Consider the following 25,774-nt stretch of genomic DNA (forward strand, 5'->3'; position numbering starts at 1 on the left):
TCAGTGTTTAACCCTTTCTCTCTCCTAGACATGGCTACTGACTGAGCTTCTACTGTAACTAACTCTATGTTCTCTCTTTCAGACTCTAACCTTGAAAACTGGCTCAGAGTTTATCTGTTCTTTCTTTCTAGATGAAACGACTAAAGGAGCTACATCCATTAACATTTACTTTTCCTTCCCATAGAAAGGACTCCTGGATCAGTGCTTCTTTGTTCTCTTTGTGTCTCTGCTCTGTTCTCTCAAACCCCCAGTCGGTCGTGGCAGATGGCCGCTCACACTGAGCCTGGTTCTGGTTCTGCTGGAGGTTTCTTCCTGTTAAAAGGGAGTTTTTCCTCTCCACTGTCGCTACATGCATGCTCAGTATGAGGGATTGCTGCAAAGTCAACCCCAGTGACTGTCCACTGTCTCTACATGCTCATCCAGGAGGAGTGAATGCTGCAAGTCACTGACTGGATGCAATTTGCTGGGTTTCCTTAGATAGAAAAACTTTTTATCCAATTTGAATAAATAACTGAATCTGACTGAACTGTTCAATGGTTAGTTTTAATTGGAATGTATGAACCTGATTTTTGTGAAGTGCATTGAGACGACATGTGTTGTGAATTGGCACTATATAAATAAAACTGAATTGAATTGAATTATACTTGAAGATAGTATTTTATTACCACATGCCGCTGACTTACAGGACTCTCATCAGAACGGGATGTCAGAATAACACTGCATGGCTCCTACACCTGGCACATGCTCAGACTCCTACAACTTAACATAGCCACCTGTTATTGCAGCTACCTCTGCAGCCAGTAGACCACGGCAGCAGGTTGCCTTCGTTGCATCCTCACCTCTGCTACTGCCGAACAATTTGCTGCTGCTTTTATGGATTTTATTTGCTTTAATTAACTCCTGTCTTAGTTCAGGAATTTTTCCAACTGCTTTTAAACATGCTATTGTAAAGCCACTTACTAAAAAAACTTCACTTTGACCCCTTGGTTTTAGCCAACTTAGGCCCGTTTCTCATGGGCCCTTCATTTCCATGGTTTGAGGAATATATATTTTTACCCAACCTCAGCCATTTAAGAAGATTATTCTATTTTTGAAAAATGTTTGCCTGGTTCAGAGTTCAGAGTCTGCCTTAGTAAATGGTAGGCGCCCTGTTGCCCTGGTGTTGCTGGACCTAAAGCAGCCTTTGATACCTTCAATCATTCTGTCCTTCGGTCTCCTTTAAGCCACCATGTTGGTATCTGTGGCTCAGATTAAATGGTTTGCATCCTATCTGACAGACAAGTTTTTTACAGTTATTTTATGTTATGTGGGGTGCCACAGGGTTCCATTCTTGATCCCCTCTTTTATCCCCTCTATCTGCTGGCACTCGAAGCAAGAATAACTCGGCTCAACCTGTTTTTCCGCTGTTATGCAGATGATTCCCAGATTTATCAGTCTTTAAAACCAAGTAACCGTCACATTCAACACTTCTATTCAATTTCAATTCAATTCAGTTTATTCATATAGCGCCAATTCACAACACATGTTGTCTCAAGGCACTTCACAAAAATCAGGTTCATATATTCCAATTAATCCTAACAATTGAACAGTGCAGTCAGAGTTAGTTATTTATTGGATAAAAAGTTTTTCTATCTAAGGAAACCCAGCAGATTGCATCCAGTCAGTGACTTGCAGCATTCACTCCTCCTGGATGAGCATGTAGAGACAGTGGACAGTCACTGGCGTTGACTTTGCAGCAATCCCTCACACTGAGCATGCATGTAGCGACAGTGGAGAGGAAAAACTCCCTTTTAACAGGAAGAAACCTCCAGCAGAACCAGAACCAGGCTCAGTGTAAGCGGCTATCTGCCACGACCGACTGGGGGTTTGAGAGAACAGAGCAGAGACACAAAAAGATCAAAGAAGCACTGATCCAGGAGTACTTTCTACGGGAAGGAAAAGTAAATGTTAATGGATGTAGCTCCTTTAGTCGTTTCATCTAGAAAGAAAGAACAGATAAACTCTGATCCAGTTTTCAAGGTTAGAGTCTGAAAGAGAGCACATAGAGTTAGTCACAGTAGAAGCTCAGTCAGTAGCCATGTCTAGGAGAGAGAAAGGGTTAAACACTAAAAGACAGGGCCATGTGCATCATCGGTAGAGGGTGAGCATTAAGTTGTTGCCAGCAGAAGCTTGGACGATTCCCCTCTCCAGAAAGGTGTCACAGGTAGACACAGAGTCAGGCCAGGTGTAGCTTCTAAGAAGAGAAAAGAAAGAGAACATAAAGTTAGAAGCTGAAATAACAGCAAATAATGCAAAATTGGAGAGTAGTGTGAGAATGTAGCGAAGAGGTTTCAGTTTATGTATTTATATAGCGCTTATTTACAACAATGTCGTCTCAAGGCACCCCACAAAGGGTCCGGAATGGCGCGGGGCCGGCGGGGAGGTCGGACCAAACCACCGAGAGCCACCCCAGAACGGGGAGCACTAAGTAAAATAATAAACTGATAAAGTTTGTCCATGTAGAGCTCACTGATGGCCATTGTTATACTAAAAACCACAAGGATTGGGATACCTTTCTCTGTCCTCCTTGATGGTTTTTAAATGAACAAAGGACCAAATAAATTTTGTTTGGTGAGAATGCCATCAATGATAACAGTGCCCTGAATTTTAAATTTAGTGACATTGTAACAAGTCTGCGGGTGATTTTTGACAAAGATATTAAATTGACTGTCAAATCAAGCTTTTATCACCTTCATTTCAGCTAATGTTTAGCCGCTTTTGAAACGGTGCAGATCTTGAGGCTAGACACGTTTTTTTCAGCTCAATAATTGATTACTGTGGTAATCTTTTTGTTTGTGTCTCTCAGTTGTCTCTCAACGGGCTTCAGTTGGTCGTAAATGCAGCTGCAAAACTTTTTACTGGCACCCCCAGATACATGCACAACACTTCTGTTATATCCTTCCTCTACTGGCTGCCTGTCCATTTTAGAAAACATTTTTAACTTTTATTGTTCCTTTTTAAAGCTCTTAATGGTTTGGCCCCATCCTACATTTGTAATTCATTGAGTTTCTCCATGCATGATAGATCCCTGAGGTCATCGTCCCAGTTCTTCTTGAATGTTCTGAGAGCCTCATATAAACATTGGATTGTCCTGGCTTTCTCAGTTGAAGCATCTAGACTGGAACCAGCTACCTCTGGATCTACACTCAGTCACTGACCTGGGCCTTATTTGCAATAAGAAAACAAGTCCAAACCCTCCAGAACAGCAAGGCTCACTCTGAGATCAGAGAAATGCAATTTAAGTCAGACTAAGAAAAAAAGACCTGTGTTCTGGTCAGTTGTACGCAATGCTAGATTAAACTATTATTTATCCCTTGAGTTTAGAAAAAAATAATTAAGGCCTTTATGATTCATAGGTCAGAGTTAAGAAGCTTAACAAACAGAAATATAGATAAAAACTTGGGAGGTAAAGCTGCAAAACCCTAAGGAACATTTCAAAAATGACCTCCAGAAAGCCTAGAGTCTTGCAAAAGATCTAAAAAGAAATATACAAGCAATCTAACAATGCATACCTCAAACAGAATCCTGTCTATACAGGGAGGGCTTAGTTTTATCAGATTGTTTTCATAAAAAGAGTTATATGCAATCAAAATGTAACATTAAAGTCATATTTCTGAATAATTATGCTACAACTAAACCTGTAATTTAGAAAAGCAATGAGTCCCAATTCAGAACCATGTGGGACACCACAACTGACTCTGAAACTACTTGAGGCATCTATGTGTCAATAGAACATTGTCCCATTCTGTGAGTTTAGGAGCTTTTTTTATGTCCAATTAATCTAAGTGAGAGCTAAAAAACTTAAAACGTCCAGTATCGGAAAAAACAAGTGATGAAGCGCCAAATATAACCCACCAGAAGGCATGGAGAACTGCTGATCAGGAACACTTTACCAGACAAAACTATAAACGAGGACTGGATCAGGACTTTTTCACAGTACCAGTCTGCCGTTATGGGGAAATGACAGTGGGGGGGGGGGGGGGTGTGCTGGACTGTTTTTCTTTATTTCTAGTTTTATTCTAAGGATGACTAAATGTGTGCAGAAGGTAGACCTCAGCAGAGATCTGTGCAGGAACAGGGGGGCATACGGGGGAAAATCCCGATGCTTTTACCATTGGATCAGGAATGAAGACAGGTCGAACCAGTTCGGTCCATCAGCTGTGTGGACGGCTGGGAAAATACATCCAGCGCCTCTGAAACAGCGTAGGCCTGTTAGAACGACACCTAACGCCCATCAGCAGCCTGCCGGAAGCTGCTGATCCGGATCGGTTTCAGCACCGCGGACAGCGCTCACCCCGCTGGTCCGCACGCGGAGACCCCCAAAATGCGGCATTTCGTGCGTGGCTGAGCGTGAACCGCGGAGCCGTAAGGGTCACAGTGAGGCTGCCACCAGCCCTCTGCTGCCGGTAGTTCCTGACCAGGGACCCCGTGACGGCCTGCAGAGGAAGGCCCGGCTTCCCTCCGCCTCAACCGACCGCTTGTTAGGGAACCTGACCCAAAATGTCACCGTCTAATCTCTGGAACATACACGGATAATCGTTAAAACTCGGGCCTGGCTGTGTCCATCGAATATGCATGCTGCCTTCTGCATTAAAAATGACATCTGTCCGGATCATCTGCACCCGCAGTGGATCACTCCTCTGAAACTGTGCTGCAGATTTGGATCTGCCAGGATGTGTATGAAAGCTGGGGCTAGAGTACTCACAGTTTGTTCGATGCTCCCAGTCCAGACCAGTCCTCCCAGCCGAGGAAAGCCCAGTGTGGCGGATTAATGGGCAGAAAGGTGCATTCTTAAAGCGCTTTGCATGGCTCTGTTATTATGGCTTTGCAGTAAATATGCGAGGTCATCCGCGCGTAAACACAAAAACAGCGCTGGTTATTTCCAAGTGTTGCAAAGAGATGACAAGAGGGAAACATCCACACACACAAATAAAGATACACAAACGTATCAACAGAAACGACGAACGGCGATTCAGCGATTCCCCTCCTCCTCTACAATCTGGAGCTCATTCGCGACGTCATGATGGAGACGCGCCGTGCGTAAAAGCTCCCTCTCACGTATTCATCTGCTTTTTTTCTGGCCCTCTGTTACATGAAACACGACAGGGGGAGGTCTGCACACACAACAGCAAGAAAAATCTGGTGATGAATCTCAAGAAGCGCTGCTGATGGAGGATCATTCCGCAGATTCCTCCCCGCCGCAGAGCTGCAGATATGGCGCTCTGGTTTTAACGCTGTAAGCCTAAAAGCTCTTCTGAGCTTAAGTCAAAGAAGCTGCGGTCAGGTTTCTCTACAACACTGCTCATCCACTGCGTCAGAGTCTTCTGTTCGTCATCTGCTTCACATTTAAACACCTGCTGAATAATTCAAGGAAAGAAGAGAAACACCGAGACCTTAGAAATCTTTTCAAATTCTATTCACACCTTTGATTTGACAATATTTTTACAATCTGAAACCAGTTTCACCAGTTATAGTGAATCTGTTTGAACTTGAAATGAAGTTCAGCTCCTGGCATTTGAATCCTTCAGCTGGAGCCATGTTTTGGACATCTGGATTTAACAACAGTTCGGCCTCCTTACCTCCTGACACCACATCCTGGATCAGAATGAGGAATGGCTGCAAAACGTCACCTAGGCTACCTTCTGTAGACGTTTATGTAACTACGGATCTAAAACTAAACTTGACTACACTAACTGGAACCGAATTAGAATCTGTCTCAAATCAAATTTCTTTATAAAGCAACTCTCACGCTGTTTTAACAGCCAGTGAGTTTTTAGAAGAGACTTGAAAACATCCAAGAGTTGAAGCCTGTATGCTATGAAGGTGCTGGTTCCACAGTTTAAGAACTACGACTAAAAAGGTCCAATCACCTCTGTGGACCAGCCTGGACTTCAGGGCAACTACAAGCAAATGATCATCAGATCTAGGAGATCTGGAGGACACATAAAGCTGCAGGAGGTCTGGCAGGTATACAGGCGCCGGCCCATTCAGGGCCTTATAGGTTATCATTCAAACAGTAAAATTAAACCAGCAGAGAAACGGCGAAGAGAAGCAAGCACTGGGAAGATTTGTTCCTGATTTTTTGTTCGTGTTCAGAGACGAGCCGCAATGTTCTGAACCAGCTGTAGTTGTGAGAGGCCGGCCTGGGTGACACCAACATACAGAGAGGTCCAGTAGTCCAGCTGGGAACGAAGGCGTGAATTACCCGTTCCATGAGCTCTTACAAACTGCTCCAGGCTACCTGGATCTGGAGAAGCAGCAGAGCGATTTCCTCTGGGACCAAAAAAAACTGCAGTTTTACTTTCATCGTTTAGAAAATTTGATCCAAGCTGTTCCCCTCAGTAAGGCAGGCAAACAGTGGCTATAGTGAAACAGGATGATTACAATAGATCGGGATGTCATTTGAATATGAATGAAATGAGATATTACATTTTCTAAAGATATGGGAGCAAGGAAATGGAAAATAAAATGGCTCCAAGATTTGATCCATGAGGAACTCCACGTGAGAGGGAGCTGAAGAGGCTGAGGGCTGTCGACATGTGTGATGCGTTCATTTTATATTTGTTCATAAACTGGATCCTTTTACTTAAGACATAAAATCATTTGTGGTCTGATGAAACTTTGTTGGCCACAAAATAAGATCACAGACTGATCACCACACTCAGTGAAACATAGTGGTGGCAGCATCAAGCTGTGGGGTTGTTCTTCTGATGGAACAGGGGTTTTTCTAAAGGTGAATAAATTATGAACAGTTCCAAATACCAAGTTCAGCCAAACCTCCAGCAGATAGAAGGAGAAAGACCCAAAGAACGCAGAGATCCATTAAAAGAATGGATTCACCAGAAGAAAATGAAAGATCTGGAACGGCCAGAATGAACAGATGTTAGGTTAGATTCCTCCAGAGGACTAAAGAATGAAGCTTAATCAACAGAGTTTTAACTCATGAAATCCGTTGTGCTTTTATGTTTTTATTTAATTTTCCCTCCAACCAATTCGTTTTTAGTTGTACAGGAAGAATGAATCATTAAAGGGTGGAAAAACGTCTAAAATGATCCGTCATGGTCTCTGGGTTTAATCACAAACCTCCCTCTGTCTTCAACTTCAAATCAAATCCATCAACCATCACATCCATAAAATCCAGATGTTCAGAAGCAAAGATCAGATTTATTGATTCCAAGCCTGATGATGCAACAGAGAGTTTACAGATGTTGGTGTGAGATTTAAATACATCAAAACTCAACATTTAAATATTCATCTTAAATAATTACAAACATGTACAAGCCGTGTTACTACGGTTTTCTTTTTAGATATTTGTGTCAAAAGTAACATTTGAATTCTTGTTCCATTTTTTTTGTCAAAGTTCTGGTTCGTTCTGAACATGTGGAACCAAATCCAGTAAAGTTTTAAAGTGTCAAGGCACACATCAAGTCACGACAGGAGCTTTAGTTTTTTTAAGGCAAACAAAAATAGACGCAAACAATATTTAAATAACAAATATGAAGCCTTTACACACTTTAAATAAAAAGCATCACAGCCAAGCGGCTTCTTTGTCTAAAACATGTTAAACACGTGTAGCGCACGCCGTCCTCAGACTGGCTTCAGGAACACTCAAAAAACGCCTCCTCTGCAGCTGCAAACAGCTCCGTTCTGCGTGGAACGGGAAATAACCGCAGAATTAAGCGTGCTTCCAGTCTGCGCAGCCATAGAAACATTTTTGTCATGTTTTTCCTGATTTTATGAGGTTCTGCGGAAGCCGTGTGACCCGTTTATCTCACACCTGATCCAGCCTGATGTGACAGCAGGGGAAACAACGGTTTCCAGGCGTCTCTGTAGATCAGGTCAGAGATTAGTCTGAGAAACTAAAACAAACACGGACTTTTTTAAGTTCTCTGTTCGTTCCTTCATGCTAAAGGAACAGTTCTACCTTCAGGGTTCTCGTGAAGACGGTAGTGTTCTAACCAGGCTGCAGTGTTAATTATGTCAGTGTAAGCTCAAACTACATGTACAGATTTATATTTTACATTTCTAGAAATCACGTTTTGCGTTTTCAGCTTGTTCTTGCTGTGTAACCACTTTACTTTCGATCTTCGACCTCACAAGCTGAAGCTTCTGTGGTGCTGCTTGGAGAACTGCTGCTGCCGATCTTTGTAGCTCGTTTCCATCAACTTGTCCCTTTTATTTTTCCCACCTACTTTCTCTTTCTCCCCTTCATCTCCAGTTACGCTCCCGACATCGCTGAGGTCGCCGAGATGCTCCACTGAGTCGTATTTCTCCAGGTCGGAAGCGATGGTCTGCAGGCTGAAGACGGAGAGGGAATCCGAGCCGGCTCGCTCCCTCTCCTTTCCGTTTTCCATCTCCTTGTACTGGTCCACTAGATCCAAGGCTGTATCCAGTCGATCCTTCCCGACCGCACCAACGCCGCAGGCTCCGTCTTCCTCCTGAACTCTGGCATCGGACTCTGCTCCGACAGGGGGGCTCCGCCCGCTGCAGCCGGTGGGAATTCCCTCCTCGGCCGGGTCTCTCTCCCTCTGAGCGTGGATCTGTTCGCTGATCTGCTCCAGGTTCCTCAGAGCGATGGAGTAGCACGTCTTTACTTTGGAGACGTTCTGTTCCAGCTGCAGAACCTTGGTTTTGTGCTCCTGAGGTCACAGGCAGCAAAATAACAAGCATCTAGTTCAATGATGACTTCTAAAAAAGGTCAACTTTACAGTATATTTAGTAGATTAAAAAAACTCACCTCACTCCTCAAACAGAAACTAACACACGCCAACAGGTTCTGGGTTCACTTTACCTCCAGAATGTGGTTGAGCTGTGACTTGAGCTCAAAGTATGGTTTGGACTTCAAGATGACCCTCTTCAGGGACTTCTGCAGAGTCTGGACCCGGGCCTCGGCCTCCTGACAGGCATGTGTAACACGCATGTGTTCCCTCTCGCTGCGGATTCGTTCCTCCTCTGCTTCATTTACCTGCCGGACAAACGTGGAACATCTCTACACCAGGTTCTGATATTAAGAGGTGGAGTTAAGAACCCTTTTCTTTTTCCAGGGTGGAATGATTATTCAACATACAAACTAGAATTAAAACAAGTTTAAATTTTATGTGGATTTCCTTCAATTCATTGTCCGAAACTATTGGTACCCATCAGCAATCTTCTGGCAGATATTTGAGCACTCTTCCTGGAACAATTGGTAGAGTATGTTTAAAACTGTTGGTTTCCTGACAAAGATCAGAAAACCGGTGGGGTCTGGGATTTAGGAAGGCTTCAGATTTGAGATGAAGATTAAAGACTTGGCAGTAGACCTCCTTGTTGATTATTCTATCAACTTTGTTAGATGCAGCAACACCTCTAGCAGTGAAAGGACCCCCTGGGATCAATGTTCGTCTCATCTGACCATCAAACTTCTCTCCAGAAGACATTTTGGCTTCAGTCCAGCTTGAAGGTGTCATCTTCAGAGCAGGAACTGGTTCTTGGTCAGCCCCCTCTGAGGCCATGATGATGGTAAACTGGCTTCACTGAGGACAGTCACACTGGTGTCCCAGCAGTCTACAGTTTGTTGTAGGTTTGAGCCTTGGTGCTTCCTGGGTTTTTCCTGAAATTTCTAACCTATATCCTTTCTTCTGATGAGGGCAGTTTGGGTCTTCTAGCAGACCTTGGAGAAGTGGGAACATAGCTGAATAGCTTCTGCAAAAGTTGCTTGGAATCTGCAGGTGTGGAGAAATGGCTCCAAAAGACTTCCCTAACATTTGTAAATCCACAGTTTTATCACTAGATCCTCACTGAGTTCTTCTATGCTATTGTTCTGAGTTTGGGTCAGTCCAATGAGCGTTGCCAGGCAAATCTTGACCTTGTAAGATTACAAGAAATTCAAGAACCTGCAGAACCACTTATTGAATTCATGTTCATATTTGAGCACACGACCTTGTGAGCTCAGCTGTTTACCTTGGAGGTGGCGTGGTTGAGCATCTCCTGCCAGGTGGGATCCAGTGTGTTCTTTCCATCAGCCATCAGGCCTTGTTCTGCCACGTACACCATCTCCCTGGCAGCAGTATGCATAGAAACGGCCCGCTCATAGCTCAGAGCTGCCTTCTGGGTCTCCTGCTGAGCCTGCAGGAAGCAAACACACCAAGTACTAGAGCTGCTCTGTCTATCCATCTATGCAATATTCATATTGTGAAGATCTGCTAGTTATTGAAGGACCATGCCTTCAGGCTTGGTTTGCTTATAACATAATTGTTGCCGCTTGTTGTTTAATGCAGAGTAAACATGTTTCAGAAGGTTAAAAAGTGGTGAGGTGGGAAAGTCATTAACGATATTAGAAATATAAGATGGAAATAATAATAGTAAATACTGCAAGGGTGATATCTGCCCACGTTCTTCTTTCCTCTCCGTCTCATCTGGGCTTCTATCTCTCTGTGACCTTTAGCATTTTGGCCGATGTCACTTGGTTCCTGCGTGAGCATCTGATGCTATATCCAACTGGATAAATATTACATTTGCAGGAAAAATGCAAGTTCACAACACCTGGAATATATTAGTCAACTGTTACTGCCCCCCAAACAGTCCTGGGGGCTATTAATATTGCACACATTGATATTGTGATGACCATATATTTGCAATATATTGTTCAGCAACATCATCTCATACTGCATGTGACCCCAGTGAGGATGCAACTCTGCTGAAGGATTTTCTTGAGCTCAAACATTAATTAGACCCAAATATCTCTTCTTAGCTCAAACTGACTTTTTCATTTTACAAACAGCAGTTGCTGTATGAAAAGTTTTACTCTCCTTTGTTCTGAGCAGAACTCTAAATACTGCAGTAAAATGACCCCAGCACGCCGGGCAGGCTCTGACCTCAGTCTGTAAGACAGCAGAACTTTACAAACACATAAACCATTTAAGACGAGAACTATTGATCGGTACCTCCTTTGCAAGGCGCCGAGCTTCATAGTACGGTCTTGCTTTTTCAATACAGCTGCCGAGCTGAGAGCTCTGAGCGTTCAGCTTCCTGGCAGACTCGGTGAGGATCTTCCTGTACGCAGACCTGGCATCCTTCATTGTTAATGCAGGAGAATAAAGAAAAAGATTAGATTTATTTGCCTTGGATGAGCTGATTGGGTTTCAGACAGAAGGAACGGCCAGAAATGAACAATTGATTCAAAGTTTTAACCTTCCATCATCAATATATTCCGCTATTTTGGGAACTAAAAGAAGAAAAATCAAAAATCAAATAAATGTTACTTATTATTTAAAGATGAAATTGTCCTATTGAGAACATAAACACATTTTAGTGTTGGAGATGAAAGTTGTTTTAAGGGTTTTTACACATCTTTGCCAGAGCGGTGTGATGAGGTGAAGGGTCACAGCACACTGCTTGCTGAACTTCCCAGAAAAAAAGGCTAAACATGCTTTAAAATTCAGCTGCAAAAATGTTGACAACAACCAGAACGTGTTCTGACTTTACAATACTGGCTACAGTCAGGGTATAAGGTTGTTTGCTGTTTCATAGTCTTAGACACACATTCATCAGATTTACTTTTACAGAAAAGCTCTGGAGATCTCTCAGCTCTTCTTAAAGAAGTCTCTAATTCTAAATTCAAACTAAAATTTTACGTGACGCATCGTTTTTTTTTTTAGGTCCTCAGAGCTGGAATGATCCAGTCCTCGGGAAGAACGGAGGGCAACAGGGAGAAAGATTGCTTTAAAGAGCAAACTAAACCCATCTTTCTAGTTCAAGCTTTCAGCTGGATTTTATTAACATCACCGATTCACTTTTTTCTCATCTTAAATGTACTGCAACTGTGGTTTAACTGTAGTTTAGAATGATTTACTGTACCTACTCTAATTTAATATGTAACTAACTTTGCAGCTGATGTGTCAGGGTTAAGGCTGTGCTTTTATGATTTCAAGCCTTTTACAATTCTTATCAGCCTCTGGTGTTAAATAAATGACTGAATGCTATCTTGATTTTGATCATTTAAGCAATAAATTTTATTTAAAAGAAGAAAAACAAGATTGAAAAAAAATTAATCACAATATAATGTAAATCAACCCATAGGTGAGATTATATGAAATAAAAACAGTAATTAAAGTAAGGCATTTTTAAATGTTTCTCTGCGTTAACCCTATAAATAATAAAAGACTGACGTGTGAGCTGATTGTACTGAAGGTTGACGCATCTGTACTTACATCCAGTTCCAGTTCTACTCTGTTGATTTCTGCGCTGGCTTCATTCAGGTGCTCCAACTCTTCCTGTGGCAAAAGCAAACAAAATGTCATCAACATTTGCCCCGGGGATTCCAGGGAATAAGGGCCGCAACATTTCAACAATGATGACTAATCATCCGAAACTGAAAACTGGTGATGCAACAAAGATAATCGCTTCTGGCAGCGAGATTAACAGATTATTATGATTTACAATTAGGGGTAAAGCATTCTTAAATAATTAATCAGCTCCGTGGCCCCTCGTCTAAAGTAATCCTGTAATCAGATATCGGCGTCCTACTGCGAGTTAAACAGCCGCTAACAGAGACATCCGAGGCCGGTGGTCTCACCTGAATCCGGGGGTCCAGCTCCTCTTCATACGGACTGTGGAGGTGCTCTCCGACGTCTCTTTCATCGTGGGCGTCTCTGAGAGCATTCTCTGCTTTTGTCGCGTTCATTTTGGCAGCATTCGCGTCAGAATCCTCCTCCTCGTCACCGCCGGGAATAACCTCCCTCCAGTCCCCCACATCCGACTCGCCGGAGCCCGCGGGGCTTTCTCGCAAGTCGCCTGGCTCCATTCCAGGCCCCGACCAAACGGGGATCTACGAACTGGTTTTGCGCCCTGCGACCAACACTGTCCAACCAGCAGCGACTGAAGGGTAAAGAGTGGGAAATCACAAACTGATCCCAGCCGCGGAGACACAGGAGTTTAAAGCAGCGGCCATTTTCATTTTGCACAGAAACCCGAGCCGTTGCAGATTCCTTAGTTTAATTTAGCCTAGCTTAGTTTAGCCTAGCTTAGCTTAGTTTAGCCTAGCCTAGCGTAGTTTAGCCTAGCCTAGCCTAGCGTAGTTTAGCCTACTCTATAGAAACCTGAGGAAATTAGCCTAGCATGTTAATATGCTAGCAGCTGCAGCTAACCGCGTAATAGCAGTTTTCCAGCGAACAGGTGAGAAACGACAGCTGCTGTCAGGTGTAAACCATACAGAGGTTTATCAATATAAACCATCTTCGAGCGCCCCTTTCCTCCATCTCTTATCGACTCCTCCACTCCGGAGCTAGGCCAGCTAGCCGCTTCTTCCTCGCTTCATCATCACAGATGAAGTAAACAGTTCAGACCTCAAGGCGCTTGAGCCAAGACGGCCACCGTAGACACAATAACAGAAATCTGCAAGTTAATAAAATATCTCATGTCAAAAAAAGTTCAACCTCACAATTTCACATTGTTTAAAATATTTAGTTATTTTAAACTATTTTGCTTCGTGTCCTAGATCACGTTTCTGTTGATTATATACATTTTCAACTAGATCACACGGCTTCATTGTTAAAACGCATTTTTAGTTTTTTTCAAAGATCTGATGTGACTTCTCCATTTTTTTAAGAACTACAACACATAAGAAAAATGTGCAGCAGGCTCTTAGAAAGCAGCAGAATATGAAATAATTATCACATGCCTTAAATGACACATCCCTAACCTTCACCTGACTTTTACTAAACGCCAAAGTGCCTCAAAGTGTTCAATGTTAGGTGTCACACTTAAAGGTCGAGAATGGTGGAGCTCTTAGTTCTGAAACATTCCTTCAATAGGAGGAAAAAAAAAATCAGATCAGATTTTCAACATTTGACCTTTGGCAGATTCCAATCTCTGGCCAATAATGCACCTCTCTATTAAATGACAACATTGTTTAGATAACCTCCAAGCTATTCAGTTTTTTTCTTAATATGTCTACAACAGCTGTACTTGTCAACCTAGATTTTGAGAAGTCATGATCTGTTGGAGCCCTAACCAGTTACAAAAAACACTAATGCCTCAGGCCTCCCTGGAAGGATGAAAGAAAAGACGTGTCTGCATAAAGACTTCAAGTACCGTATTTTCCGCACTATAAGGCGCACCGGATTATAAGGCGCACCTTCAATGAATGGTCTATTTTAGAACTTTTTTCATATATAGGGCGCACCGGATTATAAGGCGCATAGAATAGAAGCTACTGCAGTCAAACGTTTGACTGGGGTTGCGTTATGCATCCACTAGATGGAGCTGTGCTAAAGAGAATGTCAACAAAACAGTCAGTCAAACTTTATTAATAAACTACAAACCAGTGTTCTGATAACTCCATTCACTCTCATGGTAAGATCTCCTCTACATAGAATTCTATTGAATAGAGCCAACCGCACGTTAGGAATGCATTGGAGTCTATGAAGTTGAAGTTGAAATCAAACGTTAGTTAAAACGTGAAAGGGAACTTTTCCCTGATTCAGTAAACACGTAAAAGAAACAGTTTGATGCACTAAATCAAACGTTAGTACTGTTAACCTTTCCTGTTTCTGTCCCCTGACCGTAGTCTGATGACACAGGGGAGACGCTTTCTCCAAGGCCGAAGTTACTAGTTTCCTCGGGGTTAACTCCCTCACTCATACGTTGCTGAGTTGAACATGAAGAAACAGCATCAAAACACTGAGTTGTTGACGAGATTCAGGGTTCTTTTTAATGACTTTGCAGCACGTAAAAACACAGGGCTTACAGACTCATACACCGCTGCTCCGGTCGCCGTCTCTACCCACCCCACACACACAATAATACCGACGTCACTCCTTCACTCTTGATTCTCAGCTACGGCAGCACACAGCGCCACCTCTGTCCGGAGGAGTAATGTCAACATCTTCCATACACACACACGAAACATACACCCCACACACTGAGCTTCTAATCACATATAGTTCAGGCAATTCCTGCAACAGTACATTCAAACCTTATACACACACAAGTGGTGTTGGACTAGGAGTAAGCACAGTACAGGTGTTTACCGCTATTACTTCGGCGACGCCCCTGACTACGGTAGCCGTAATGCTGCAAGCGGTGCGGCTACCAGTCGTACTGAAACATTTTGACAGAGCGCCGTGTACAACCAGTATGGATCAACCAATTAACCAATTGATCCATATATAAGGCGCTCCGGATTACAAGGCGCACTGTCATTTTTTGAGAAAATTAATGGTTTTTAAGTGCGCCTTATAGTGCGGAAAATACGGTACTAAGAGAAAAACACATGGAAATGCAGTTAAAGTCCCAAGTAGAAGAGACACGCCAAACACCATGCATGAAGACCAGGCAGGAGGGACTTGAACATTCTTGCTGCAAGGCTACAGTATTACGCACTGCACCACTGTTCAGCATTTAAAATGATTACAGGAAACTGGCTTCTTGGAAGAAAATCTGAGATTAAAAAGGGCCACAATGACAGTTTTGCATAACTTGGTTTTTAGAATCCCTTGGAAATTATATACATTATAAGAAAAATATGGGCTTCATTCATTTAGGTGACAAAGCTGACATTAAGAACACATCATGGTTTAAAATATAGAACAATACATGGATCACAGCCTTGTGTGTAAAATTAAGCTGTATTATGACCAAAACTGAAAATTCTGCAATAAGTTTGTTTTTATTTCCAAACCCCACAGTGACAAGGCAACCAACTTGCCAAGAATAGTCTAAACAAAATCATCTGACAAAATATAAGCAGGAAGAGCAGATTTTTCTTCATAACAGACCTGAGCAAAGACAGTCAGGTCACAGATTAGATGAACCACTAAACCATTCCACCCATTAGGTTCTCTGCTTAGGATTTACTTACAGACTAACAGAAGCCTCCATTTATTTAAACAATAAGGCAAACTTGGTTGATGCATTGAATGCATGGATGTGATGTGCACAATCAGCATCATAGAAAAATAGACCTCTGATGATTTACGGCAGATTTGTGTTCGGTTTTCGCTGGTTCCGGCTGCATTCTACACTTCATGGAAAGTTACTTTGGAAAAATGGAAAAACCCGAGTAGTGTTGGCTGTAACCTCCTAAGCCCATTCAGCACCATTAAGGGGAAACAGCATAAATCATTTGTATCTTTGGTTTGGAATCTGCCGCAGGACACTGCTGCACACAGGTGATCCGGTGGATTCTCAGCTCCAGGTAGGATCGTACTGGGTCCATCCGGGAGGCGGAGCCAAGTAGATTCTTCGTCCTCTGGAGAAGAAGCTCACCACCCCTCGGTATCCTGTCCTCGGCACTCCGGACTTCAAGTCATCCATGATTCCTAGATTTTTGGCAAATATTTTGAAACTGTCCTTAGTGGAGTACTGAAGGCGGAAAGGCCCAGATCCTTTCAGTTGGCCCTGCTTCACCTCGTCATACGTTACCAGGGGAGCACTGTAAACCTCCTTCTCAAAGTTTTTCCTGTAAGTCCTCTCCCTCAGGTAACTCAGGTCCAGCTTGGTGAAAGGCACAAACTCAGAGTTCAGTTTAGTGTATTTAAGGTATTTGTCATAGAACTGGCCCAGGCTCACGCCCTGCTGGCCAAACGTCAGCGTCCGGGAGATCTCCGGCCGGATGCAGGCACGCTCACGCCGCTGCTCTGGCTGACGCATCCAGTCGTCCCAGAAGGAGGCGGGCCACTTGGGCTCCAGCTCCTCCCAGGCCTCCCTGAGAAGCATCCAGCCCAGACCCGGAAAGAAGTCTGTGCGGTAGAGGAGGTCCGGCTTACCAGGATCCACATATCCATCCCTGCCGTTGTCATTCCAAGCTGACACACACCACAGGGTGGGGTCGGACTTCAGCAGTGGCAGCAGGGCTCGGAAATATTCAAAGAAGTCTGGCGCCACCTAGAGTAGAAGATAAATAATTAAATGTTTGAAGAAAGAGAGAAAACATGTAAGGCTTGGAAAGGAGTGCTGGTACCTCCAGGTCGTCCTCCACGATCACCACAGAGGTGTGGGAAACGTTCCTAAAGACCTGGTTGAGGGCCCAGCGGTAATGTCTGGAGATCTTGTAGTAACCCTGGAACTTTTTGTGCTCGGCCCGGACGGGAATATCCGACAGGTCCGGCTGTTTCAGATGAGTGACTTTATTTCCGTAAGAGCTGATCACCTCGCCGGTGTTGGCGTGCCCGCAGTCCTGGCTCACGATGATGGGATGGAGCTCCGGCGAGGGCCGGTGCTGCAGCAGTTTGTCCACGCAGCGCCTCACGGTGACCCTGTTGCAGGCGATCACCAGGATGGGAATGACAGGCTGACTGGGAACATTGACCTTTGACCCCTTTCTGTTTGACGGCTTCCACATCGACTGATGACTCAGGATTTGAGACAGAATTTTCTTCTGCTTTTCCAGCTCCGATTCGAACGACTCAGCCATGCGGATCACGTCTCCCACTACGTCACTGGTGGGCAACAAGGCCAGATCCATCTGCCCATCACCCAGCTGCCCCGGGGGAGTTCTGCCCCAAAGCAGCAACACCAGGACGGCATTCCAGGTGACAAACAGGAACGTTCCACAAAGTATGAGGGAGCTTCTTTTCCGGAACATGGCAGAGGGATACGAGGAGAGGTTGGCTTTGAATAGGCAGTGTCGCGGTTACAGATAAAAGGAATGGGATATGGGAGGATCCGTCTTCGTCCTGTTTCATCACAGCTTCATATTCTGAGGTCTTTCTGGCACAGTGTGCAGCTCATAAAGTAACAGGGAAGAAATCCAGCATCTTTTTAGGATTAAAGTGGATTCATCCTGGAATAATTATCCCCGTCTTTTAAATTCCTGTTTCACCTGAAACAACAAGAGAAGAACATGTAAATCAGCGACAAACCAAGCAGGGCCGCATGCAAATTCAGTGTGCAGAAGAGAGCATCAGGGGAATGATTCACCCAGCTGTGCCTCATCGATTTTTCCTTATCACCTGTGGCCGCAAGCAAACAGTGTGAGGAGTCAGGAATCCACTCCACAGACCCTGACCCACTCTCCCACCCCGGTGCAGTTCCACAGACACTAACCCACTCACCCATAGCTCTGCAGACACCCTGACCCACTCAGCTGCAGCTCCTAAGACCCAGTGGTTCCCAAACATTTCAGCTTCTGACCCACAAAATAACAGCCGTGACCCAGATCTTCGGTTGAGTACACAAGCATTTCTACTAAGCCAATTAAACAGAGGTACAGCCCCACATGCAGGAGCTATGGAAGCTGAATTATTTGCTTTATTACAAAACAAACTATTTCCTTCAAAAAGAACATAAAACCTATTTTAAATGATACCAAGATCATAAGTTTAACTACAACAGCTGCAGTGTTCTGAAAGCTGAAATTCTGCAGTATTTTGTCTCCCTTCGGTTACATTAGAAATTTGAATATTGTGACCCACAAACCACAAAAAATAAACTAAATTCAACAATCTTTGATGAATGTCCTGCCTTTTAAATGGTCACAATCATTTTTTTCAACTGTCACGTCCATCCAGTAAAACGTGATAATTTCAGCATTAAAAACAGCAGCAGAGTTTTTTTCTGTCTAAAAAAGATTCAGCTTGTTTAAACATCAAAACTAAATCCTGAAATGAAGACCTAAATTAAATGCACATATCAGTTACTCAGAGTATTTATGGGATAAAAACCCAGAACTTTTACTTGTCCAGTCACTACTTTGTTGCTTTAATACTGCAGCAATAAGCTGCTGCCATTTCCCCATTAAAAGAATTAAAGGAGACAGTTAATGATATTCTTTGTGTCGTTATTTTATCACGGGGAAGAGCAACAGCAAATAAAAAAGCTGCTCTTCAAGAGGCAGCGAAGTAAAATCATCAATCAATGAAACATCTGCTGCAGTCTCTCTGATACCAACAGGCCCGATTCTACCGGTTTATGAGCACCGCTTCGTCGCTAACATTTGTAGCATAAACATGTTTTACTTTTAGCATTTTCAGGTACATCTCAAAAATATGAATATTCCATAAAAGTGCGTTATTTTTTGCCAGTCCTTTCAGAAAGTGAAACTCATTACATAGAGTGATATATTCCATGCTTTTGTTTCTTCTAATTATGATTATGGCTTACAGGTTAAGATAATCCCAAATTCTGTGTCTCAGAAAATTAGAATACTGTGAAAAAGTTCATTATTGGACACTCATTGTGTCGCACTCTAATCAGTTAACTCAAAACACCTGCAAAGGTTTCCCTGAGCCTTTAAAAGGTCTCTCACTCTGGGTCAGTAGGAGACAGTCATGGGGAAGACTGCTGACTGGACAGATGTCCAGAAGACCGTCATCAACACGCTTCACAAGGAGGGGAAGCCACTACTGAAGAAGCTGGTTGTTCAGAGTTCTGTATCCAAGCATATTGACGGAAAAGTGAGTGGAAGGAAGAAGTGTGGTATGAAAGGGTCCACCCACAACAGGAAGAACCTGCAGCCTTGAGAGGATTGTCAAGCGAAATCCACTGAAGAATTTGGGGATAGCTTCACAGGAAGTGGACTGACGCTGGAGTTGGTGCATCAAGAGCCATCACATTCAGATGAATACTAGACATGGGCAACAAATGTCGCATTCCTTGTGTCAAGCCACTCCTGAATTATAGACAATGTCAGAAGCGTCTTACCTAGACTAAGGAGAACTTGAACCGGACTGTTGCTCAGTGGTCCAAAGTCCTGTTTTCAGATTAAAGTAAATTCTGCATTTCATTTGGAGATCAAGGTCCCAGAGTCTGGAGGAAGGGTTGAGAGGCACAGAATCCACGTGGCTTGGAGTCCAGTGTGAAGTTTCCACAGTCAGTGATGGTTTTTGGTGCCATGTCATCTGCTGGTTCTGGCCCACTGTGTTTTCTGAAGTCCACAGTCAATGGAGACATCTACCAGGAACTTTTTGACCACTTCATGCTTACCAGCTGTATAAGATGCTGATTTGATTTTCCAGCAGGACTTGGTACCGGCCCACACTGCTAAATTTATCAGAAGCTGGTTCAACGACTGTGGAGTTCCTGTTCTTGCTTGGCCAGCAAACTCCCCTGACCAGAACCCCATAGAACATCAAGAGGAAGATGAGACCTCAGACCCAACAAGGCAGATGACCTGTATGCCATGGTGCATTGATGCAGTGATCCATGTAAGAAGAGGCCCGACCCGGTATTGAGTCCATACACATCTGTGATTAAAGCATCCTTTTGATTGTGATCTTCTCATTTTCGGAGACACTGAGTTTTGGATTTTCTTTACCTGTAACCTGGAATCATCAAAATTACAAGGAATAAAAGCTTGAAATATTTTACTATGTGGAATGAATCTCTATAAAAATCACGGTTTCACTTTCTGAAATGACTGGTAAGAAACATTAACCAATATTCTGATTTATTTAGATGTACCTGTATGTTACCCACGCACCCATCCGGCTACAGCTCCACAGACAGACCCACTCACATGCAGTGGCACATACTCCCAAACCCACTTCTCCCCTGTTCCCAGCAGTCTGCTGTGGATCTTCCACCCTGCTGATACCCACAGACACCAGGACCCACCCTCACCCTGACCCTCCCAGGCTGCCGTGGATCTCTCACCCTGCCCGAGCGTCCTTCGCTTCCTCCGACTCATTCCCTCGCTGACAGCCGGGCTCAGGTGGACCTCACGGGGAAGTGGTGGCGGACTTCGTCCCTGTCGGATTTCCTCCGATACAGCAACTTAAAGCTATTGAGTTTGCGTGTTTTCTTCCACGGAGCAGGACCGTGACGCTGAAGGAAAGTAACACGACGACTTCCCTGTTTGAGCGCTCGGGCGGAAGTCCCGCCCTAACCGTCACCTGAGGAGTTACGCAACAGTTTGAGGAAGGACCAGATTAAAAGTAATGAGAAGCAGCTGCTCGCCTGTAGAAACTCAACACAAAGTTCAGACAAGTTACATTCATGAAGTTCGTTTTCTGTTCCTCAACAACAAAACTCTCTGTTCTCATCTTCTAAAGAAAGAAATGGGATTGTAAGATTGTCCTCCTGGCAACCTACCAGCAGCTTCCTGTTAGATGTTCCATATCTGCTCACAGCAGCTGCGGTTTACTGCTCAGGCTTTAATCTTCTGTTCAGAGGAAGCTCCAAAGAAACCTGAGCTGAAGTTGTCTTGTTTCTCTTTCCACGCAGCTATGAAGATTGTGTCTGGAGGAGCAATGGAGCGTTGCTGGTTTCAGTTTGTCCGCATGTTCCTCCAGATATAACTGGAGGAGATAAGAAGTCCTTTCAGAAGAACATCAACATTTAAAAAGCCATCCGTCATCCTGACAAATGTATCATTTAATAGTTATAGCTAAACGTTGAACTACATATAAACTTCATTAACAAAACCTATAGGACATAAATTACAATGTATTGAATCAGTTTTTCTAGTTTTATTTATTTTTTTATCTTAATAAATATTTTTTAATGGTTTATTAAATTGTGGCAACTTTTGGCTCTCAGTTTCATACTGAATATGTTTACAAGAAACATAAAAATTAAAGATATTTTCTCTTCAAAGAGCTGCAGCAACTTGAATGCTGAAACATGTGATTGTAAATGTTTGTCCAGTATGATTTTAATGAAAATGCTGATTGTTTGTGTGTGTTCTGATTGTTGAAACCTGTGTCCTCTGTGTTGTCCAAGACACCACTGAAAGGAGAGATTTCTGGTCTCGGTGAGCTTTTTTTTGGTCAAATAAAGGCTAAATAGACACATCTATCCACCCCAAATATAGACAGTTTATAAAATGTCCGACCAGAGAGGACAACATTCTGGATCACTGTTACACCACCATCAGAGACGCTTATCACGCCGTCCCACGTGCTGCACTGGGCCAATCCGACCACATCATGGTCCACCTGATTCCTGCATACAGGCAGAAACTAAAGCTCTGCAAACCTGTTGTGAGGACGACAAGGAAGTGGAGCAGTGAGGCTGTGGAGAATCTCCAGGCGTGTTTAGGCTGTACAGACTGGGATGTGTTCAGGACTACTACCAACAGTCTGGACGAGTACACAGAGGCTGTGACTTCCTACATCAGCTTCTGTGAGGACAGCTGTGTACCATCATGCACCAGGGTGAGTTACAACAACAACAAACCCTGGTTCACAGCTAAACTCAGAAGGTTAAGACTGGATAAGGAAAAGGCCTTCAGGAGTGGGGACAAAGACATATACAGAGAGGCAAAGTACAAGTTTGGCAAGGCAGTGAAAGAGGCCAAACGACTGTACTCTGAGAAGCTCCAAAACCAGTTCTCAGCCAACGACTCTGCGTCTGTCTGGAAAGGGCTCAAGCAAATCACCAACTACAAGCCGAAAGCCCCCCACTCCATCAACGACCGACGCCTCGCCAACGACCTGAACGAGTTCTACTGCCGCTTTGAAAGACAAAGGGACAGTCCTGCAACCATCTCCCACGACGCCCCCCAACAGCTGCAGCCACAATCCACCACCCCCACCTCCCCAACCTCAAGAGGGGCCTTGGCACCTCCAATCCCCACCCTGAAGTTCCCCCCCACCAGCCCCCTACCCACGCCGAGGACGGCTCTTTCCATCCAGGAGAGGGACGTCAACAAACTCTTCAGGAGACAGAACCCCCGGAAAGCTGCTGGTCCGGATTCTGTCTCACCAGCCAGCCTGAAGCACTGCGCTGATCAGCTGTCTCCAGTCTTCACAGACATTTTTAACACCTCACTGGAGACATGTCATGTGCCAGCCTGCTTCAAGTCCTCCACCATCGTCCCTGTTCCCAAGAAGCCAAGGACCACAGGGCTTAATGACTTCAGACCCGTCGCCCTGACCTCTGTGGTGATGAAGTCCTTTGAGCGCCTTGTGCTCTCACACCTAAAAGACATCACCGACCCCCTCCTGGACCCCCTGCAGTTTGCCTACAGAGCCAACAGGCCTGTAGATGATGCAGTCAACCTAGCCCTTCACTTCATCCTCCGGCACCTGGACTCCACAGGAACCTATGCCAGGATCCTGTTTGTGGATTTCAGCTCTGCCTTCAACACCATCGTCCCAGTTCTGCTACAGGAGAAGCTCTCCCAGCTGAGTGTGCCCGACTCCACCTGCAGGTGGATCACTGACTTCCTGTCTGACAGGAAGCAGCGCGTGAGGCTGGGGAAGCACGTCTCTGACTCCCTGACCATCAGCACCGGTTCCCCCCAAGGCTGTGTTCTCTCTCCTCTGCTCTTCTCCCTGTACACCAACAGCTGCACCTCCAGTCACCAGTCTGTCAAGCTTCTGAAGTTTGCGGACGACACCACCCTGATCGGACTCATCTCTGATGGTGACGAGTCCGCGTATAGATGGGAGGTGGACCATCTGTTGGACTGGTGCAGCCAGAACAACCTTGAGCTCAACGCTCTAAAGACAGTGGAGATGGTTGTGGACTTCAGGCAGAACCCAGCCCCACCTGCCCCCATCACCCTCTGTGACTCCACAATTGACACTGTGGAATCTTTCCGCTTCCTGGGAACCATCATCTCCCAGGATCTCAAGTGGGAGCCAAACATCAGCTCCCTCATCAAGAAAGCCCAGCAGAGGATGTTCTTCCTGCGGCAGCTGAAGAAATTCAACCTGCCAAAGACTATGATGGTGCACTTCTACACAGCCATCATTGAGTCCATCCTCACCTCCTCCATCACCATCTGGTACGCCGCTGCTACAGCCAAGGATAAGGGCAGGCTGCAGCGTGTCATTCGGTCTGCTGAGAAGGTGATTGGCTGCAGTCTACTGTCGCTCCAGGAACTGTACACCTCCAGGACCCTGAAGCGGGCAGGGAAGATTCTGGCTGATCCCTCCCACCCTGGTCACAGACTCTTTGAGACTCTCCCCTCTGGCAGGAGGCTGCGGTCCATCTGGACCAAAACCTCACGCCACAAGAACAGTTTTTTCCCATCTGCCACCAGCCTGGTTAACAAAGCCCGGAAACCACACTGACACTCCCCCCCTTTTTTTTTTTTGCTGACAGGACACCTGTAACCTGTAACTCTATGCGTTACATTAACGCTCAGTTTGGACTCCTGCTTTACTTGCACAATGATCACCTGCACTGTTGTATTGCTCTTGCATCTTATACTGCTCTATATTTACTCTCACTCACTTAAAACTGTGCACATATATTTATATTATATTGTAGATATGTTTATACTGTTTAATTTGTATTGTATTGCACTGACTACGCCAAAACAAATTCCTTGTATGTCCAAAAACGTACTTGGCAATAAAGCTTTTCTGATTCTGATTCTGATTCTCATCTAACCATCCATTTATCTGGCTTTCATAAAGACATTCAGTCATCAACCGTAAATCAATCAATCAATCAATCAATCTTTTGTGTTCTGCTTCTAAGAGATAGCAGGTGGAGCTAGAAAACTCAGACATCGCTGCTCTTCAGCTCCTCCAGGGGGATCCAAGGCATTTCCAGGCCAGAACAGATGTACAATGGTGTTCCTAATAAAAGCAGTCCAACATCACCGATCAGTGCCGGTAGAAATATTTCTATTTGGCAAATAATTTCCTAGTAGGTATAGTAGAGTAATAGAAAACCAACAGACTTAACAGTCGCATGCTGCATATTCTGTGCGGTTGAATCATTAATTGAACGGCAGTTTGGAGTTCAGCTGTTGAGGTCATTCATTATGTGAAAAAAACGAGTGTCTGTCATTTGGGGTCGAAAGCATCAGATGTTGTAGATGCTGGTTATGGTGTGGTCTTCTCTGAAAACCTGAGATAAATGGGGTGTACAAGAAATCTTTCAGAAGAACAACATACTTTGGTTTCACCATTATGAGTTTCCCAAAATTAATATCCAAAAAACTGGTTGTTTCTGACTGCAGTTACCTCGGTTTTATTAACAATTAAATCTAAATTGTTGTTGTTATGCAGTTCATTAATATTTCACTTATAAATGAGTCATAATTCATCTTGATTTGTCTTTCATAAAGATCACTAAATCTAAATGAATGGAAATCTGTCATGCAATTTAATGCATAAACCCTTTTAAATTCAACTGAATTATTGATTCCTGCTAAGTATAAAATCATGACTCAGGTTCTTTATCAAAAATGTATTTTCTTTTTGTTTACAGCTTTCAGCTAAATAAATGGCACCATGATAACATTTGTAATCCAATCAAATCATAATGATTCTGCAAGTAAAAGTAATTCTTTAAAGATGTTTGAATATTTCATTAACCTTTTAATCGTAAAATACAGAAATCTAAATTTCATGCTTTATTCTGACTCAATTATTATATAAACATGTATCTAACGCAGTTATTACAACAAGCTCCCTTTGTTTCTCAAACAGTGTTAAACTCAGAAAGGGAGAGGTGAGTGTTTCAATGGATGTTAAGGTGTGTACAAACCTGGTAGGTGGGCAGAACCAGGCAGAACCAACCTCCCCACGGTTCCGTCCTTCCAACACATCTTAGTGCACCTTAGACTGCAGAACTTTTAACATCAACTCACCTCAGAGACAATCTGCATCTTAGTTCTCCTGAAAACTCAAGGTTTCAGTCAGTCTGGAGTTAAGAGACATTTTTCTAAAAATGAATTAATGTTTCATGCAACATCTGAACAAACACTCATTCATTCCAACAAAGCAAAACATCACAGAGACACAAATGACCCAAATTTCATCTTTGATCAGACTTTAAATATCAAATTTACTGAATAATTTAATGACGTCAAATATATTACGTTACTTAGTGAAGCTTCAGGAATTTTAGAAGA

At 43.8% G+C, this 25,774-nt stretch overlaps 3 protein-coding genes and 1 long non-coding RNA gene across 4 annotated transcripts in view; 1 reads left to right on the forward strand and 3 right to left on the reverse strand.

The window, feature by feature from the left end:
• Positions 1-7,052, reverse strand: part of gabbr1a (gamma-aminobutyric acid (GABA) B receptor, 1a) — a 135,957-nt gene extending 128,905 nt beyond the window's left edge. Inside the window, exon 1 of the mRNA XM_047361922.1 lies at positions 5,619-7,052. The gene's annotated coding sequence lies outside the window, so the exon portion shown is untranslated. The remainder of the gene's footprint in view (positions 1-5,618) is intronic.
• A 131-nt stretch (positions 7,053-7,183) lies between these two features.
• Positions 7,184-13,375, reverse strand: sh3bp5la (SH3-binding domain protein 5-like, a). Its single transcript, XM_047361921.1, has 6 exons — positions 12,593-13,375; positions 12,228-12,290; positions 10,962-11,090; positions 9,979-10,143; positions 8,831-9,004; positions 7,184-8,678 (listed from the first exon to the last, which is right to left on the reverse strand). The coding sequence occupies exons 1-6, from the start codon at positions 12,818-12,820 to the stop codon at positions 8,133-8,135; spliced, it is 1,305 nt and encodes a 434-aa protein (XP_047217877.1). The 5' UTR covers positions 12,821-13,375; the 3' UTR covers positions 7,184-8,132.
• Positions 13,376-15,666: 2,291 nt separating this feature from the next.
• On the reverse strand, positions 15,667-20,745 carry mgat1a (alpha-1,3-mannosyl-glycoprotein 2-beta-N-acetylglucosaminyltransferase a). The gene is made up of 3 exons (XM_047362187.1): positions 20,611-20,745; positions 16,979-17,839; positions 15,667-16,902 (listed from the first exon to the last, which is right to left on the reverse strand). The coding sequence occupies exons 2-3, from the start codon at positions 17,600-17,602 to the stop codon at positions 16,204-16,206; spliced, it is 1,323 nt and encodes a 440-aa protein (XP_047218143.1). The 5' UTR covers positions 17,603-17,839; positions 20,611-20,745; the 3' UTR covers positions 15,667-16,203.
• A 102-nt stretch (positions 20,746-20,847) lies between these two features.
• Positions 20,848-21,552, forward strand: LOC124866410. The gene is made up of 2 exons (XR_007037798.1): positions 20,848-21,022; positions 21,181-21,552. It is a non-coding gene; the product is annotated as an uncharacterized LOC124866410 (long non-coding RNA).
• Positions 21,553-25,774: the final 4,222 nt, after the last annotated feature.

The sequence above is a fragment of the Girardinichthys multiradiatus genome, chromosome 3 (assembly GCF_021462225.1).
Source record: "Girardinichthys multiradiatus isolate DD_20200921_A chromosome 3, DD_fGirMul_XY1, whole genome shotgun sequence".
Lineage (NCBI taxonomy): Eukaryota > Metazoa > Chordata > Actinopteri > Cyprinodontiformes > Goodeidae > Girardinichthys > Girardinichthys multiradiatus.